Below are 17,686 nucleotides of genomic sequence, written 5' to 3' on the forward strand. Positions count from 1 at the left end.
CCTGTCAAAACTGAGGGAGCCCGTTGCCAATACTGTGGAGGGGAGGGGAGGGATAAGGACAGTTTACTTTCCCTTGGTAGATAAAGGTTTAGCACAGTTCAGGGGCAAAAATAGCAAAAAGCGGAGGGCAACTGCATCCCTAATCGCCGCTACTGATTAACATAAATTACTGAGTGAAATTAAAATATATGTGTGAAGTATATAACTTAAGACTGACATTCATTTTCCAGGGATGCTACCCCCCACCCTGTGCCCTCCCCCTGGACGTCCATGATGATATGTATTAAGTCTTCTACTCCAAGAAAGTGGTCATACCATGCAGTGTAAACATTCAGATACACGTTGAACAAAGTAGTGAAATACAAAATAAATCCATCCTGCCCTTAAAAAGACAATTTTTGAACCTTCTCAATGTAACCAATGAAGGCACCGTCTGCCACAAGACAAAACGCGAAGGGCACAGGAACTGTGTCATCTTTAAAATCCCATCCGCAGCACTATCCCCAACAACGAACTGTAAAATTTCTTCGTGAACATTGGGCCTCTTCGTAACAGTCTTTGAAAAAGCTTGAAATGGTACGTTTACTGGACATTTTTCGTGGAACAAATACATAGAACGTATTAAGAAGAAAACTACCCTTCATGTTACAACTCGCATTAAATAATTTCCAGAGCACGACCTGGTGAGGTGATATTTTAAAAGCACCTGAATTTTTTGCTCCAGTGGAAGGAAGAACAAGTAGGCGGAAAACAAACAGTTTATGAACAATGCAAAAAAGAAAAAAAACATAACTCACATTAAGCTATAGGCAATTATCAAAAACCACTAACAGACCACTTAAGAAACAAAAGAAGAAAAAATTGATAACAACAATGCTGACGAAAGAAGAAAAACGACCGCTGATCTTTACAAATTCTGCCGCAAGTACAGAAAAGTATTGGTACCTCTTTCAGTGCTTGCCTGTTGCATACAATAATAACCTATCATTCGGCGTTCAATATGACATGACATAATATTACATATTAATGTTAGTGTTATCAGTTGAACGTAGGGTGTGCTGAAGGGGGTGCGGAAGAAAATTAAAGGGTGCGCAAGCACTCACTCGCGCACCCCTGGCGCCGCCCCCTTTTCACCTAAAATCTTGTCTGAATTCTTCTGCCCTGAGGGAAGTTTGCCTTCGCATAGCAACACTAAACTGCAACAATGATATATACCAGTAGGATGGGTGAAAGAAAACATTTCTTAAATGCTCATCTCTTTCCTGGCGACAGGAACCTACCTTTAAACGTGAAAGTTTAAACCCCTTCGCCACACTGTAATGGACGTATCCTGAAAGGCTGGCCTTCGTGGCGGATGATGGTTAGCACAGCACGCTACGTCGCCATGGGTCTCGGCTTTCGAATCCCGCGGCCTCGTCATGGGTGTGTGAGGAGTGTCCCTTCATCAATTTAATTGTATCGCCACTCATCCTGGCACAAGAGCGAAGGGAAATAAACAAAATCACGAATCCTGAAAGTTCGAATTGCTTTGTAATTTTGTGTGCATACTTCTTTCCAACGGTAAGGGACTAAGGGTATAAAATATATAGGATCACAGTTAGTCCAGTGGCTAGTGAGAAAACTCTAGGAAGGAATCTCTTCACTTACGCCAACAGCAGTTACAGCATGCAATCACAGGTCGGACAACCCTAAGCCTGCGTTCGATTGGTTTTATTTTTACAAAACAAGTGTTTTCAATATGCAATGAATATTTTACAAGTATGTAAAAAACAATTTAATCAGCGATCAGCAAAAACAAGGTAATGTACACAATTAACAATATTGATCTTTTTAGGTTGCACCGTGTCCTCAACGATTGTAAAGGTCGAAACTTCTCGACACTCACTCTCTTTTTCTTCAGTTATTTTCGTTGTTTTTTATCTCTTGGGGTGACGATGAGAATGCATTTACGAGTGTACAATGGTACAAACACAACTACGTATACACTCTCATGTCTCGCACAAAATAAAAAATAAAATTAAAGGGATTCTTCTTTCGCGCCAATAAGTGCTCCTTGATAGCTTTGTAACGACTGGGGCATCCAAGGAGACTAACTTTCCATTTTAGACCGTCAATTTAGGTTTTAATCTTGCAAAAATTGTGTGAATCTGAAAATTTATACATCTGTTCTATTTGATGTCAAAACAACATATCAACAGTCCTGAAGCCCATCCTGAAATTCCAGGCGGTGGTCAACTTGGGATGCTGAATGCTGGAGAAGTGCAAGTTATCACTGGAATGGACGTTATGTGCAAGCAGCTAAACCCGCGGCTTTGAAATAGGGCTCCACCGAAAGAGAAATAAGCGGGCTTTAAGTATGACTACACATATTGTCTTCCAGGACCGCACAAAAGGAACAAAAACTACCAAAGTCGATTTTTTTTTCTATTTATCATTTTTAACGCTTTGATGTCGCAGATGTCGAGAAGACACTCCTATAAAAGGTTTTCATCAAGCTTTAAACTTTCCGTTGACATCTTTGTAGACCATGTGCAGAATTGTTACGCCACGGGATGTATTAAGCTCGTGTATTATTCTGGAAAAAAAATCAAGAGGCTACTTCTCTGATATATGCAGCAATTACGCTAGTGAAATAAAAATCAGGTGCAGAGAAACAAGAGGGAATATTCTTTTCTGGGTATTACGTCGCATTAAAACAGTGAAATTCATTTAATTAACATTTTTGTTGTGCCTATTTGTGGCGCGGTGGCTCAGTCGGTAACGCATCTGACAACCATGCTAAAGGTCCCGGGTTCGATCCCCTGCCGGTTCAAATCCGGGAACTTTTCTAACGATGGAAGCGGCCCCGGCGCCCACCCAGCGTCGAATAACATGGGAACCTGGGGGAAACCCTGGGGGTAAAGGCGGTCAGGGGCGTAATGCTGATCACATCACCCCCACTCACGACCGGATCAAGAAAGTGTGGGGCGTTACCCCCACACCCCCTATACGCCTTCATGGCGTGGTGCTAAGCACAGGGGAGCACTTTACCTTTTTTACCTTTTTGTGGCGAAGAGTTTTTGACAGCAGGGAATCTAAATTGTGAACACTTTTCATGCAAAATATAAATGAATTGTCAATAATTCAGGCATTTATATACATCGATAATACAGCCTGTAATTCTTGTTTACAAAGAGAGTTACTTCATCATTGTTTGAACAACTATTTTTTTAGGTATTCATGAATTCTAAATGAGTGATATTACACTTTACTAAAGCTGACGCCAATTATAGTCTAGTCAAGGACACTCGCTTTCAGAGTATCCCCTTGCCTCCTCCACACCCCTGGCCCTCTAGGGTTGCCTCGCTTGTTCTAAGCTGCTCAGTTGACACTTTGCACCTTGTACAGTCAGGGACACTTCTGGATTATAACAATACCATTGACTTTCAAATAAATCATAAAGTGTCCGTGACCGTACGTTTGCGGTTGGTTTCGTTTTCGATGTTGTTTTGTGAAAGCGCTATTTGGTTATCTATTTAGTATTAGTACAGTAGCTGCGATTAGGAGGGGGCGAGGGGGGGCAGTTGCCCCCTCACTTCTCGCAATCTTGCCCTCACACTATGCTAAATCTTATCTACAAAAGGAAATATACTGTTTTTGCCCCCCCCCCCCAGTTTTGGTATCTTGCCCCCTGGTTTTGGAACCCAGTCGTCGCCACTGAGTATTGAGGATTGAGGAGCAGCATCTTACGTGTGGAACATTAGCAGGTGGAAGTGAAGCGTCCCGAAAGGACACTAGGAAGCAAAATAAAATAATCATTGCAAAGGTTAATAAGATTTTCAAGAATCTTGCAGACAACGAAAAATTTAGAAAGCTACATTTGCTTCAATGCGGTCTCTACAAAGATCAGCGGCTGCTGTATCTTTTCCGTCAGCATTGTTGTTAAGAATTGTTTCTTCTTTTTTTGTCGCTTTCGATAATTACCTGTAGCTTAGTGTGAGTATATTTTCTTTTTTGAGTATTGTTGATAAAAACAACACTTAGTTCTTTATGATTGTAACTTATAGCGTTGTACACAATATAGTATACCATGGCCAGCCTTGAACAAGCTTTGTTCGTTTCGAATTTCATAGCATGTGGTTTTTGGCTGTGGTAAAAAGCAAAAAAAAACTTGCAAAAATTAAGTGCCTCCTCGATGGCACAGTCCAATAAGTGGTGGACTTTTGATATTGTCACTGAAGTTTAATGGTTAGAGCCCCGGCTTTGAGTTCCCCTTCATCAATGTCATCTAATCATCATTCATCCTCATCTTCCTGTTTGGTCTAAAGTGGCAGAAAAGCGATGCTAAATAACACATATATACAAAAATTAAGTTAGTTCCTACAGAAGTCTTCACTTTCATTGACATATTTTCATAGAAACATACTAAAAGTTGATTAGTATTTGATGTAGTGGCTAAAGGTTTCATGCATTCTATATTTTTAACATCGTACTCCATACATTTCATTCCGTACCCCTTCCGCACTCCTAGATGACTAATCGTCTGCCGCCGTTGTTACCGAGATAGAGAGAGAGTGAGTGTGTTGATTATTACTGTGGAAGAGACGAATATAATGTTTTGTAGAATTACGGGAAATATTTGCATCCGCAGTAAGTAAATGAAGCCTGGCAAAAGCCACAAGTAGCGAGCGCGCAAGATCAATGCGCAGCAAAATTCGTTGAAATGAACCATAAAATATAGCTGACATTTTACGCTAATAACGTTGTAGCCTATTTGTTTTCAAAATTAATTTGAATATTTTATTACAAACTTTTGTCAATGAAAGTGTATAGGTGATCAATTAGAATGCAAGTTATAGTTCTTGTCTAATGTTACGGCGGGCGCTCTACATTCTGCCAAGAGAAGTGGGGATCGGGGAAGCGACCAACCCAGCGCGATAAGAAACGCAGCAGCAGTGTTGTCAACTCTAGCGAGAAGTCGCTAAACCTGGCGGATTTGTAATGCTAGTTGGCGACAAAAGACGTGAAAAAGTGACGAGCGACTTTTCTGGCTACTTCGTGTGCTCTGTAGCAACTAATCTGGAGAATTCGCAAAATATATGCGTAGGTACGTCTAAATACGTTTCATAGTTATTAAATAAATAAACACCCTCGCAATTCGCTTCTGATGCGCAAAGAGAAACCGAAGCAAAGCCTATCCCCTTTTCCAGTAAGGTTTGTGATGTTTGTAAACATCACTGCTCACAGCTCATTGTTATCCGATACTCCTCCTGGCTCCGTTGTGGCTCAGTTATTATAAAACAGAACGTTTGACTTCGCGGTCGCGTCGTGCGTGGGTTCAGATTGTAGTTTTTTGTGTAGTGTATGGTGACAAAGGAAGTGCTAGTGTAAATTATAAAGTTCGTGTGTGGATTTGTGCGCAGGCCAGGACAGGGTAGTGTCCAGTATGGGAAAACTGCAATACAAGCAACATTACCGGAAGGAATGGGGAAAACTCTACAAATGGTTGGCCCCTGTCGATAGTGACACGGCGAAAGCGTACTGTAAGTACTTCAAAGTAGAACTATCTGTATGCCAAAGCTACTGATCTGAAAAAAAACTTTCGGAAACACAGAAACATAAAGTCAGATCTGGTTACTTCTGTTCTGCAAAACAGCAGAAAAACAGTTCAAACCGGAAAATTTAAATACTTCTAGTGCTGAAGCTGGTTTAGCTTTATTCGTTGCCGAACACTGTTCTTTGCTAACCGTGAATCACTTGTCCGAATTATGTATGAAAAGGTTTGGTGACAGCTGCAGTGCAGCATGCATTCGTCTGCATAAAACCAAGTGCACATAAATAATAAACAACGTTCTTGCAACGAGGAAATATTTTTATAGGCAAGTACTAGATTTTTTCACCTTTTTGCTATTTTTTAAAAGTACATTTGATTTAGCGACTTTTTCTAGAGCATTTACATTTCATTTAGCGACTTTCTAGCGGATTTTCTAAGGACTTTTAGCGACTTTACGTTCAAGTTGTTGGCAACACTGCGCAGCAGCCTTGTGTTAAGCTGCTGTAGTATGAGGTGCGTGAAGCACCTCCTTCCGCGACGTCGTAAGTCTAGGCGCATACACTGTGGCCGGGTTGGTCTGCTGAATTTTCCTCGCTTCCCACCTTTCTTGCCAGCATATAGATCGTCCGCCGTAAGAGTAGACAACAGCTATAATTTACGTTCTATTTGATCGCGTATAAATCTTTCAGTTGAAATTGTTGCTTATTAAAAAACTGTAGGTAGATGGTGTGACCTTGACTGGATTATTTTGGTGGCGTCGGCTTTAGGAGAATGTTTTACTTTTATTAATTTCATCATATCATCACTCATCCCTATATTCTCAAATGAGCCAAAAGTGGCACAAGAAACGAAGTAAAATGAAGCAAATCAATCAATCAATGTGTCGAGACCACCTCTCCATCGTTCGACAAGAGTTTGTGTAATACCCAGACACAGGGCTATACTGTCTCGAACCCTTGAAAATATTGCTCACATGCACAGGTTCGGATTTGAAAACTATCTTGAATCAAATCGCTCTAAGTGGCAGCTTACAAATGGTTAGTGGTTATGCAGAAAAAGAGAAATTCGAAATTAGGTTTCTGTCCGAAATCAGGATTCTCCTGGGCCGAGACCGAATGGAACACCCTGTATTTCATATATACATTTCATTCATTCTCTCATCTGATCATCTTCTAGGTCAACGTGACGGTACACATATTTTATGTTAAATAAATCAATATAAGTAAATATCAACATGACTTAACGCTGTTCCAATGGAAGTGAAGAAAATTCAACCATGGCTTAAATGTCCAGAATTAAGATATATTTTAAAACAGTTTTATCTAGACATCCCAACTGACAATACTAACAGCGATCAGCCTCCAACGCATCACAATATCCATCGAAATAATAGTATCTGATGCCATGCAATGGTGGTGGTAGATGCACATTGCAAGGTGGTTCGATTTCCACTTTAAACTGTAGGTCCAGTCCCGATTAGCCTTTCTGTGCATAAAGCGGTGTTAAGAACTAACCCAAACAAGTAACAAGTCCATGTGATGAAAATTCAAATATATTGTTTTTATAAAAGTAATTTTTCATTCTACCACAATTTAGTCTATCTCCCTAAGATACAGCTCCCCATTTATTTCCTTTTATTTCCCACACACCTCATTAAATCACAAAATCAATAAGTGTCTTTGTTATGTTTCTAGAGTAATACAGGATATAATTGTAAAGATTAGTGAGAATACCAGGTAGGAATGTGTTCTGTACATTTCGCAGGGGGAGCAGTTGCCCCCCTGCCCCCCTCTAGCTACGGGCCTGCATTTATTTCCTTTCACCTTACGTCGACTAATTGCGCGAGGTATAAAATGGCCACCGTACGTTCCTCGCCTGTCGTACCGCTTGCACCGTTACTAAGCCATCCGAAACCAGCTTGTTCCACCCCTTTTGGCGCGGAGACGCTCTCGCACATTGTTGCAACATTTATTCCCATATGATTTGGTATGGAGGGCAGTGCTTGGGTTGCGGCGTGATCGACGGCAGATTACTGACAGCTGGCGCAGCCAATGGGGGCCGAGTTATGACCGTCAAACACCAGCGCGCGCTTCGAATCAACCGCCAATCATCATGTAGTTCCTCTCTATTCACGTTTTACGAACACTATTGTGTTTAGTTGGTTCCTCGCTTCGGGGTTTGGTGCTTGTGGCTTCCTCTTACATAACGTTTCGTCAACGCAGTGTGTGACCTAAGAAATAACAAATGAATAACGATTCCTCGCAATACTCTTAAGTTTGCACCTTCCTCTCTTGGGGGTGCTGTGCTTGTCCGCCCATTCTTTGTCAATATCTCAACTTCCATGGAGTGTATAGCAGCCACACCCAGATTCCCGCTATCCTCGGGAGTAGCTCTATTACGTGTAAAAATCTCAGTCCAATCAGAGCACTTTTAAAACTTCCTCGCTTTGGCGTGAAAAGTCCAGCTTCCTCTTAATGGAGGGTGGGAAAACAGGGGGGGGGCTGGGTGTGTGTGTGTGTGTGTGTGTGTGTGTGTGTGTGTGTGTGTGTGTGTGTGTGTGTGTGTGTGTGTGTGTGTGTGTGTGTGTGTGTGTGTGTGTGTGTCAAAAATCACGTTTGTTTAATACACAATATTCTTTGGTTCATATGCGTTCACGTGGACAAAATTTATGTACAAAGGGTCTACACGTGATAACGACACTACAAATTGACATTAGTTTCATAACACTTCTTGGAATGACTAGAATGCGTAATAGAAAATGCAATTTAAGTCTTTTATCTTGTAAATACTATTATCTTAATGTATCTAGGCTTGCCTTGAGACTTTACTCCTGCAACTATTTGTTGCTCATTTCAAACATTTAATTTCATCTAAACTCTTAATGCTACTAGTGTAGGAAAACATAGGATAGAGAAAAAAACCTTTATTACGTTGTTGCTTTTGGTAATGAATTTTCAACACATGAGACAATTTTATAATGCAATCGAGCACTAATGATTCAAGTCGTCTGTCCGTTTACTATTACTTCAGATCACGTAACAAAAGTTCAATGGAAATAATAAATTCAATTTTCTTTTTCTCGTCTCCACTTTTTATCATTAAAGTTGCAGTATTATTTCAAACGTGACTCCGGCGATATCGCCAACTACTAAAAGTTTATCGCGAAATAAGTTAAATCAGTTTGTCTTGCTGATAATTGTAATATACCACGAGTTAATGGGAACGCAAAAGTACTGTTCATACGGGTGCTAATAAACGTAGTTCCCTGTTTACTAAGCAGATTCTCATCTTATGCGAACGAGTATAAAGTTACTGGCCACACAAAAATTCACTGTTCACAAGAAGGAATTTTGTCTTATCGTAGCACTGTTCAAATACAAAGTTTTGACGTACCTGTACAATTACAATAAGTTGCCACACAAATCACAACTGGTATTATCGTATTGTAGACGTAATACCGCTTCCACATGTGGCTTCTTTAGATTGCATGTAGATTGCATATGGCGTGGTTTCCACTACGAGTTAATGCTGTGGCAGTTGTGCTTTGTTATTGCTGGATGACTTAAGCAACACGGAGGCATAGCGTTTGCAGCCCGTTGTTCCCGTTCTGATCGTGTCTGAAGAAGGAATGTTACTGGTATTGCAAATCCAGCTGTTTCAATGTGCAGACTTTTAGTTACGGGAATACCGTTAGGCGGCAGCAAGTACCAAAACAAGAGATTCGAATCAGTGCCATCTAGTTGTCATGGCTGCAACTAGATGTATCTGAGATGCAACACAAGGAAAGGTTGTAACAAATTAAAGATATTTACTAAGAATATCGTAATACGTTACAAACCGGAACAAAAAGCCAAGTTAAAATACAGAAGGAACTAACAGATAAAGTAGCAGTAATTCAAGGACTGAAGTTGAGGGATTGGTCTGGCTTTAATATAGTTCTAGAATGGGTAATAAGGCAAAAGAGTAATGGGCTGAAATTTCATCCCCTACTCACTGGCTTGTACCCTAGAGACCATGTTAAATCATGAGAGTGCATGAGTGAGTGAGTGAGTGAGTGAGTGAGTGAGTGAGAGAGAGAGAGAGAGAGAGAGAGAGAGAGAGAGAGAAAATATGAGCATGGAGCATGAACATACATGTCTGCCATTGTTCCAAATTCTTCAGCCTTTCATATTATTTAGGGATGGGACAGATTAATCGACACACTATTGGTATTGGCCAATATAGGCATATTGGTGTACTGGTAAGATTTCTGGTTATTTTACCGATCCAATATATCTATAAATATCTTATAATTTAGTGCAAAATTATGCCATTTTGTCCTAATTTTTATGGATAATCTCCATGCCCTACTTGTGAAAAAGTAAATGTCTAAATATGAAACATCTTTTGCACTGCAGTCACCTCAAACATGCATTATTAAGGAGGTGGTCTTCAGGACCATTTGGAACTTTGTATCGGATTAGTAGAATATCAGTTATCGGTATCAGCAAATTTTATATCAAAACTTTATCGGTATTCGCCAAAATTTCATATCGACCCATTCCTAATATTATTTGCATATGTGGTTTCCTTTCTGTTGATTTCTCAAGTTGAAGATATAACTATCCTTTTGTTACAGTTGCAATGTTCCATGTGCAAAAGTGTGTCCTCCATGCAACAGAAAGTGTGAGTACAGATGCAGGCATTACAATGGACGTAAAAGATGCAGAGATTGGAAATGTAAGCAACCATCACCATGCCAGCATGAGTACAGAATCATACGCTGTCCAAGAAAGTGTGGTCAACCTTGTGTTGAATGCAAAGTAAGTACCGTATCAGGGATTTTAGATAACAAAAATAACACACTCCAAGTGTTGTACATGGAATTCATTGGTTTAAGATTGTAGGGTCAAGTCTTGACTGCACTTAAAAAAGTAAATTCCATGGAGCATGATTTTTAAGTTTACCTTTTTTTACTATATAATTTTCTTCTGTTGCATATTAGGAGATTTCTGTTTACAAGCATCCTTTCTTTTTACAATCTTTATTTCTTTTATATATTTTAGGTATGGGACCAATTAATCGGTACTCTTTCAGTGTCGGACAATATAGGCATATCGGTTTATCGGTAAAATTACCGATTATGTTACTGATCTGATATATCGATAAGTATGTGATAATTTAGTGCAAAATTCTGCCATTTTGTTGTAAATTTTATGGATAATATCCATGCCCTACTTTCTAAAAAAGTAAATGTCTAAATATGCAATTTCTTTTGCATTGCAGTCACCTTTATTAATTAGGTAAATGAACTTTTTAGGTTCTTCAAGGACCATTTCTAATTTTATATGGGACCGGTAGAATATCGGTTATCGGCATCGGTAAATTTTATATCAGTACTTTATCAGTATTGGACCAAAATTTAATATCGGCCCATCTCGAATATATTTACTACTAGTTTTAATTTGCACGAAGTACCTGATTCTTGGCTATCAATGGTTTACAAGTTCCTACTGCTCAATAAGTTTATTAAGCATGACTACCATGCTCAAGGTCCCGGGTTCGATCCCCGGCCGGTTCAAATCCGGGAACTTATCTAACGGTTGGAAGCGGCCCCGGCGCCCACCCAGCGTCGAATAACATGGGTACCTGGGGGAAACCCTGGGGGGTAAAGGCGGTCAGGGGCGTGGTGCTGATCACATCACCCCTACTCACGACCGGATCAAGAAAGTGTGGGGCGTTACCCCCACACCTCCTATACGCCTTCACGGCGTGGTGCTAAGCACAGGGGAACACTTTACCTTTACCTTTTTAAGCAAAAACTTCAGTTATTTGTTTTATAAGGTAAAATACCAGATACTTATAATTAGCAACAACTAGGTATACTCACATTAGCTAACTATGCTTTAATTTCAGCCAATTGTGACATTTATCATGTTTAGTATAAGAAATCCATTTAGATAGTCTTGGTTAGAAGACCACTTGACCTGTGGCAGGGTGCTAATGGTGACCCTCTGTCACACCCAAAGGTCAACCTCTCTTCCTCATAGTACATGTAGATACATCCTGGACTGCATTTTGCAGACTAACAAGGCTCTGCACCTGGACTTGTACCTAGGTCTGTGGGGTTTGTGTTGCATCCATGTATGTTTGTGATTGTCCCTTCATCCATCCCATCACATCACGTTACGCCGCCAGGGGTCCCGGGTTCGAATCCTGGCCTGTGCATGGATGTTTGTGAGTGACCATTCATCATGGTGCAGTGGTAGCGTCATTGCCTTGTAATCAAGAGGTCCCAGGTCGATACCCGGTGGAGGCTCATAGTGGTTCGGATCACACTTTAAACTGTAGGTCCATTCCCAATTAGCCTTACTGTGCATAAAGTGGACTTAAAACACCAAATCAACCAATCAATTTCACCATGTCATCTCTCATTCCCATTTTTGCAAATTAGCCAAAAGTGGCACAAGAAGGGAAGTAAAATAAAGGAAATCAATCTAGCAAATCACCATTCATCCTCATCTTCATGATTCGCCAAATGTGGCCAGAATGCAAAATAAAGTACACTAAATCAATCAATCTATGTGACTGTGGCCCTTAGGATAAGGTACTGATGGCTTTTCCAAATGCAGAATAAATATTTCAGCTCTCTTAATGTATACAGTTCAATCTGAAGAACTATTGACACTAAAACACTCAAAATGGTACTAACAAACACTGGGTGGTTATAATTAAACTGGCGATGTTCAGAGTGGTACAGCATGGGCTGTAATGAGTGTATGAGTCTGAAACTTCGTAGATATTCTAATGAAGCAATGCAATTGCGAATTATGCAAAAAAAAAAAAAAAAATCAATTCTCGCCACCTGGTTAAAATATGGTGCTGTAAGCAGTCAGAATGTGGTATGGGTACAGGAAAAAGACAGGAATGATCAAACACATGATAACAGTGGTTCTAGCACGTTTATTAGGAACTATGGTTACAAGAACTGTTCAATATGGCCTCCCAACATGCTGCATCAGTAACACTGCATGGTCGACAGTTGCTCGCATCATGTCTGGTGAAATCTGAGCGACATCATTGTATGCTAGCCTTCAGATCAGGCAGAGACTGAATATGTCCCTGATAGACAACCAGAAGTCACATGAATTTAGGTCGGGGGACCTGGAAAGCCACGCATCTGGAAATTGCCTAGAGATGATGTGGCCATCAGTTTAGGTTTCTTGCAGCAAATCTTTCACTTGGGGAGCAACATGTGGTGTTGCCCCATCTTGCATGAGAATGGTTGTGTGTGATGTGATTTTTTTTTTTACGAAATAGTTAATTTGCATTTTTGAAGGAAAATTGTTATAACTCGGTCACTATGTGAGCAATCTACTTCGGATAAGTTTTGTTTTGCAGCTAAAACATCATAACATGCAACCGTCTACAACTCAGAACGCCGAACCGAGGAAGGGGGTTTGGGAGTCGCGACCTCCGAATTTCAATGGAAAAAAAAATAAGAATCTGGACTTTGCCCCCTCTTCTCCTACTATTTTGGGGAGAAGGCGCGAACTTTGTATTTTTTTTCAAAGAATGGACATTTCACAAGAGAATGAAACATATTTCATGTTCTTGGGTGCCATACAAGTTGAATAATAAACCAAAATGTGATATTGTTTTTTTTACGAAAAATTGGTAATTTGCATTTTTGGAGGAAAATTGTTACAACTTGGGCACTATCGGAGCAATCTACTTCGGATAAGTTTTGTTTTGCAGCTAAAACATCAGAGCATGCAACCGTGTACTATTCAGAACGCCGAACCGAGGAAGGGGGTCTGGGGGCGCGACCACCGAATTTCAATGAAAAAAAAAACAACATAAAAATCTGGAGTTTGCCCCTCTTCTCCCGCTATTTTGGGGAGAAGGCGCAAACCTTAGTGTTCTCTTCAAGGAATGGACGTTTCCAAAGAGATTGATTGAAACATGTTTCATGTTCCTGGGTGCCATACAAGTTGAATAATGAGCCAAAATGTGAAACTCTGTTCGGAAATGTGGCATTGATATGTTGCGGAGAGGGGCGAGGTTGGTCATCAATATGAATTTCCCAGGGTTTCTCCAGACCTGTGTCAAAGTTTCCACCCAAACATAAGAGTACAAAGGTCCAAGAAGCACATTCATTTCGTAATCAGCACGATGATACCATATGGTATCATCGAGGCAGTACGACCTTACTCTGATGATACCATATAGTATCATCGGGGGAGTAAAGGTTTATTTTAGCCTCTAAATATTACGTGGAAAATGCATTGAATTATCATTTTTTCTTGTCTGTATGGGAGTAGTAAGGGGGACTTGTCAACAGATGGAGGGGATAAGAGCGGGTGGCGCCGTCCGATAGTAAGGCATTTTGTTGGGCAAACTGAAGGAACATGGAAAGAAAATAGGTTCTAGTGATACATAGTATTTTTGTCGAATATCGCCACCCGACAAAGTATCTCACTACAACATGCAACAGAAATTGCATGGACTGCAACATCTAACAAAAATCGCATGCATAAACAAGAAGAGCGTTAGACTGAAAATATGCTGCTGGAATGTTATTAATGTTATTACTCTTCTGGCTCACTTCACCTTATTTAATGTAGCAGTGCTTACGAAGGTAAGCATCATCATCCTGACGTATTACTGGTTTCGCACAAGTTAACATACGTTTACAATGACATTGCACTATTTTTAGATATCAAGAAGAATCCAACCAAACGGGATATATATTGAATACTATCACGAAAAAGTGAAACATAAATCTGCATTGGTGAACGTTATAAAAATTGGCAAGTGCATGCTCGCAACCTCAAATATACTGCAACACTAGTATTGCAATGAAATTAACGCCACTCTCTGTCCTGTCTGTTTAAACTCCTGAGAGATGGTCATTAATCTCTCACTGAGTGAAGTTCATGTCCAATATTATGAAATAAAATACTAACAATAAATACGTAAATATTTTAATATCATATTTACTAGAATCATTCAATCATAAAAGCAAACCACTTTCTTCAAGAATTAACTTTTCTCTGCCAGCCTGCTAAATTTTCACTTTCCATCTACTGATTTATACAAGGGGTGGCCAGAAAGTAATTTCCGATTAGTAGGGAACCGCAAACGCCAAAACCGTGAAAACTGATAATTGCTGCGAAGTTATGTTTAGGAATGTGCAGTGATGTCTGGACACATTTTTTGCCCGTTCGAAATATCGAAATAATGCGAATTTGGCATAAAATGCGAATTGTTGGCATTTTTAGCGATGTTTTTTAAAGAAATGTCCTAAAACAATGACAAATTCCATGAAATCCAACATTCTTGTCTTTTCTAGGCCATGTTTGTGTACATAGAACATGCAAGTTTTCCAACATTTTACTCAAGAGTAAACTATAGAGTTATACGTACATGAAATAATTCCGACAGCCACATTAAATCATGTATTTCCCACGATTTTTTCAACTTCTATCGAAACCATTTGCATCACAGAGCAAAGTGGCAGGGTTCTAACAGGAGATCGAGTGCGTATCTACTGTCACACGAGAGCCACATCTTCGTATTTGTCGCACGAGATATGTTTTGAATTACCAAGCTAAGTGCGCATCATCGGCATTTGTTGAGCGAGAAATAATGGAGCTCAGTCGTTAGGGCATCTGACTACTATGCGAGAGACCCGGAGTTTATCCCCTGCAGGGGAGAACCTGGATGTTTTCCACCTATTCAAACTGCTCCGGCACCCACCCAGCATCATATGAAGCTAGTACCTTGAGGAAACTTTGAGGGATAAATGTAGCCAGGAGCGTGATGCTGATCACATCACCCCCACCTTCAGCCGTGTTCAAGAAAGTGTGGGACCCTAACTCCACACCCCTATACACCTTCATGGCAAAGTGCAGGGGAGCACTTTACTTTTACTTCCTCAAAAACCTGTTCCAACATATCAAACTGTCACGAAAATACGTAAGACCATGTGACCTACAATTTAAAATAATAGTTTAAAAGCACAATGGAGTATTAAGTTTCAGTATATGTGGCAGGTAAATGTTCTAAAACAAAAATGCGAATTTTGGGAAACGTAACACTAACAAGTCAAAGAAAGATAATGCCAATTTTTGGTGCCATAATATATCGGTATCTGTCACGTGAGATTGTTTGATTTCAATTTTTTGGGTGCGTCGCCACTTATGGTCGTTATCCACCCTTCAGTATATACGGGGAAAATTCCATTATCTAAAACTCTTACCTTAAAATTAAAAAAAGGGGTATGGAAAATAACTTTCCCAAAATAACTTTCAAGATATCAAACTCTCACGAAGAGGCGTAAGCCATGTGACTTACAATTTGAAACAGTAGCTTTAAAACACCATGAAGGTATAATTCAGATATTTGCCAGAAAATGCGCTAAAATGAAAATGTGAATTTTGGGAAAAATAACACCGTATAGTAAAAAATAAAAAATAAGAAAATACACCAATTTGAAAAAAAAATAACAAAATATCAAAGAGTCTGCCGATTAGGTATAAATAAAACAATTATATCAGTTGTAATTTATTGCATTCGTAACAGTGAGTCCTAACCTAATTTTCGGCATAATCACCACCGTTGTTCTGGCATTTGTCGTAGCATGGCACTAAATTTTGTATGTCCATGGTATATGTGTCTGACAGCAAAGACTGGAACTATCTCTACCGCAGTGTAGCTGTCAAATCCTTGCCCTGCCAGAAACCTCTTCAGTTAAGCAAAGAGATGAAAGTCGGTACATTCAAGGCCAGGGCTGTTCAGGGAGTGGTCCAAGATCTCTCACCTGAAGTGATGCAAAGGGCCCATGTGTACTCAGCTGTATGGGGTTGTGCACATTCGATTGGCTTTCCGTAAATTGTCTGCACCATCATCTGACCATACTATCACTCACGACGCCCGGTTAGCACGCCTCACACAATTGCTCATGGCTCTGTGCCAAATTCTGAGCATGCAATGTAGGCTACATCGCAGTCGGTGGGAGACTGTGTGAGAGCTGCAATCTTTAACCTAGAACTGTCCTAAAACGGCTACATTGCAACTGTACCAGATTACAGCTACATGCCACTTCTTCCTGCCTGCATGTGTGTGTGTCACTCTCCGACCACTAGTGCTGTGTATAGGCACCATTGGAGCTCTTTTTCAGGATGCCCCTCGTATATGAACTTTCAGAAGCTTTTATTATTAGTGTTTTCCTGTTTTAAGTGTAGTTAGCTAAATCAGGTACCTATACAATGCAATTCTATAAATTCCTAGCGTTAAATTTCTAATACTTACATACCCTTTTCGTCAGCATTAATGGTATAACTGCATGTTGTCAGTTTCAGAGTACTTCACTTGGATATACTGTACTGAAGCAGAAATCCCATTGATAATGTAAGGAAATATGACACTTTATTTTGTTCCATTCAATTGTTTCACTTATATGCAAGAGTTAAGTTGTTTGCTTTACAGAGAAAAGAGAGTCCGCACTCATGATTCTTGAAAGCAGAGGGTTCCAAACCTCAGTGAAAATATCAACATATAATACCGAGAATGTATAAGGAGACTGATAAATTACAAATTGTATTTCTTAATCAATCTCTCTTCACTCTAATCTCATTTAGTAGTAACTTTAAAAATAATCAAGTATTTTATTTTAAACTTACTGCGTATGACAAAATTCCATAATCCTTCCGTAGCTTGTGAATTGTAATAATTTTCCAACTTCACTATTTTGCAGTTTGAATTCAAATCATAGAGACTAGAGAAATTAAGTCAATTTCGTAGAAGATAATATTGGTACTTAACAAAACCATACGTGGATCTGTATGAGTTTATTATTTCCATTTGCAAAAACATCGATTTTGTTTAGTTTGTAATTGTCAGGGAAAAATGTAAATTTTGTCCTGGAAAACCTGGAAAAGTCAGGGAATTTCATTTCTGCTTGTTTGTAGCCACCCTGAATAGCGATTGTGTTTTACACGAACAAATTCAACCTTTTTAAATTTCAACAAACATTCACATCACAAAAGGAATCATCACAAGTGTCACGAACAACAACCAGGGAGCTCAGACAATGGTTATGCAATGCCACTGATGTCGGAATAACATACTGACGTCAGAGTTATGGAAATGTCCATGTTCTGACTGGTT

The 17,686-nt window shown here is 39.7% G+C and overlaps 1 protein-coding gene across 3 annotated transcripts in view; it reads left to right on the plus strand.

Moving 5' to 3' along the window:
* LOC145998403 (NFX1-type zinc finger-containing protein 1-like) overlaps nt 1–17,686 on the plus strand; it is a 155,738-nt gene that overhangs the window by 91,385 nt on the left and 46,667 nt on the right. For all 3 annotated transcript variants that reach the window (XM_083134816.1, XM_083134811.1, XM_083134822.1), the window contains exon 8: nt 10,152–10,335. In XM_083134816.1, the coding sequence (XP_082990942.1) occupies nt 10,152–10,335 (184 nt within the window). The remainder of the gene's footprint in view (nt 1–10,151; nt 10,336–17,686) is intronic.

This window comes from Lepisma saccharinum, chromosome 1, assembly GCF_977018435.1.
Source record: "Lepisma saccharinum chromosome 1, izLepSacc3.1, whole genome shotgun sequence".
Classification (NCBI taxonomy): Eukaryota; Metazoa; Arthropoda; class Insecta; order Zygentoma; family Lepismatidae; genus Lepisma; species Lepisma saccharinum.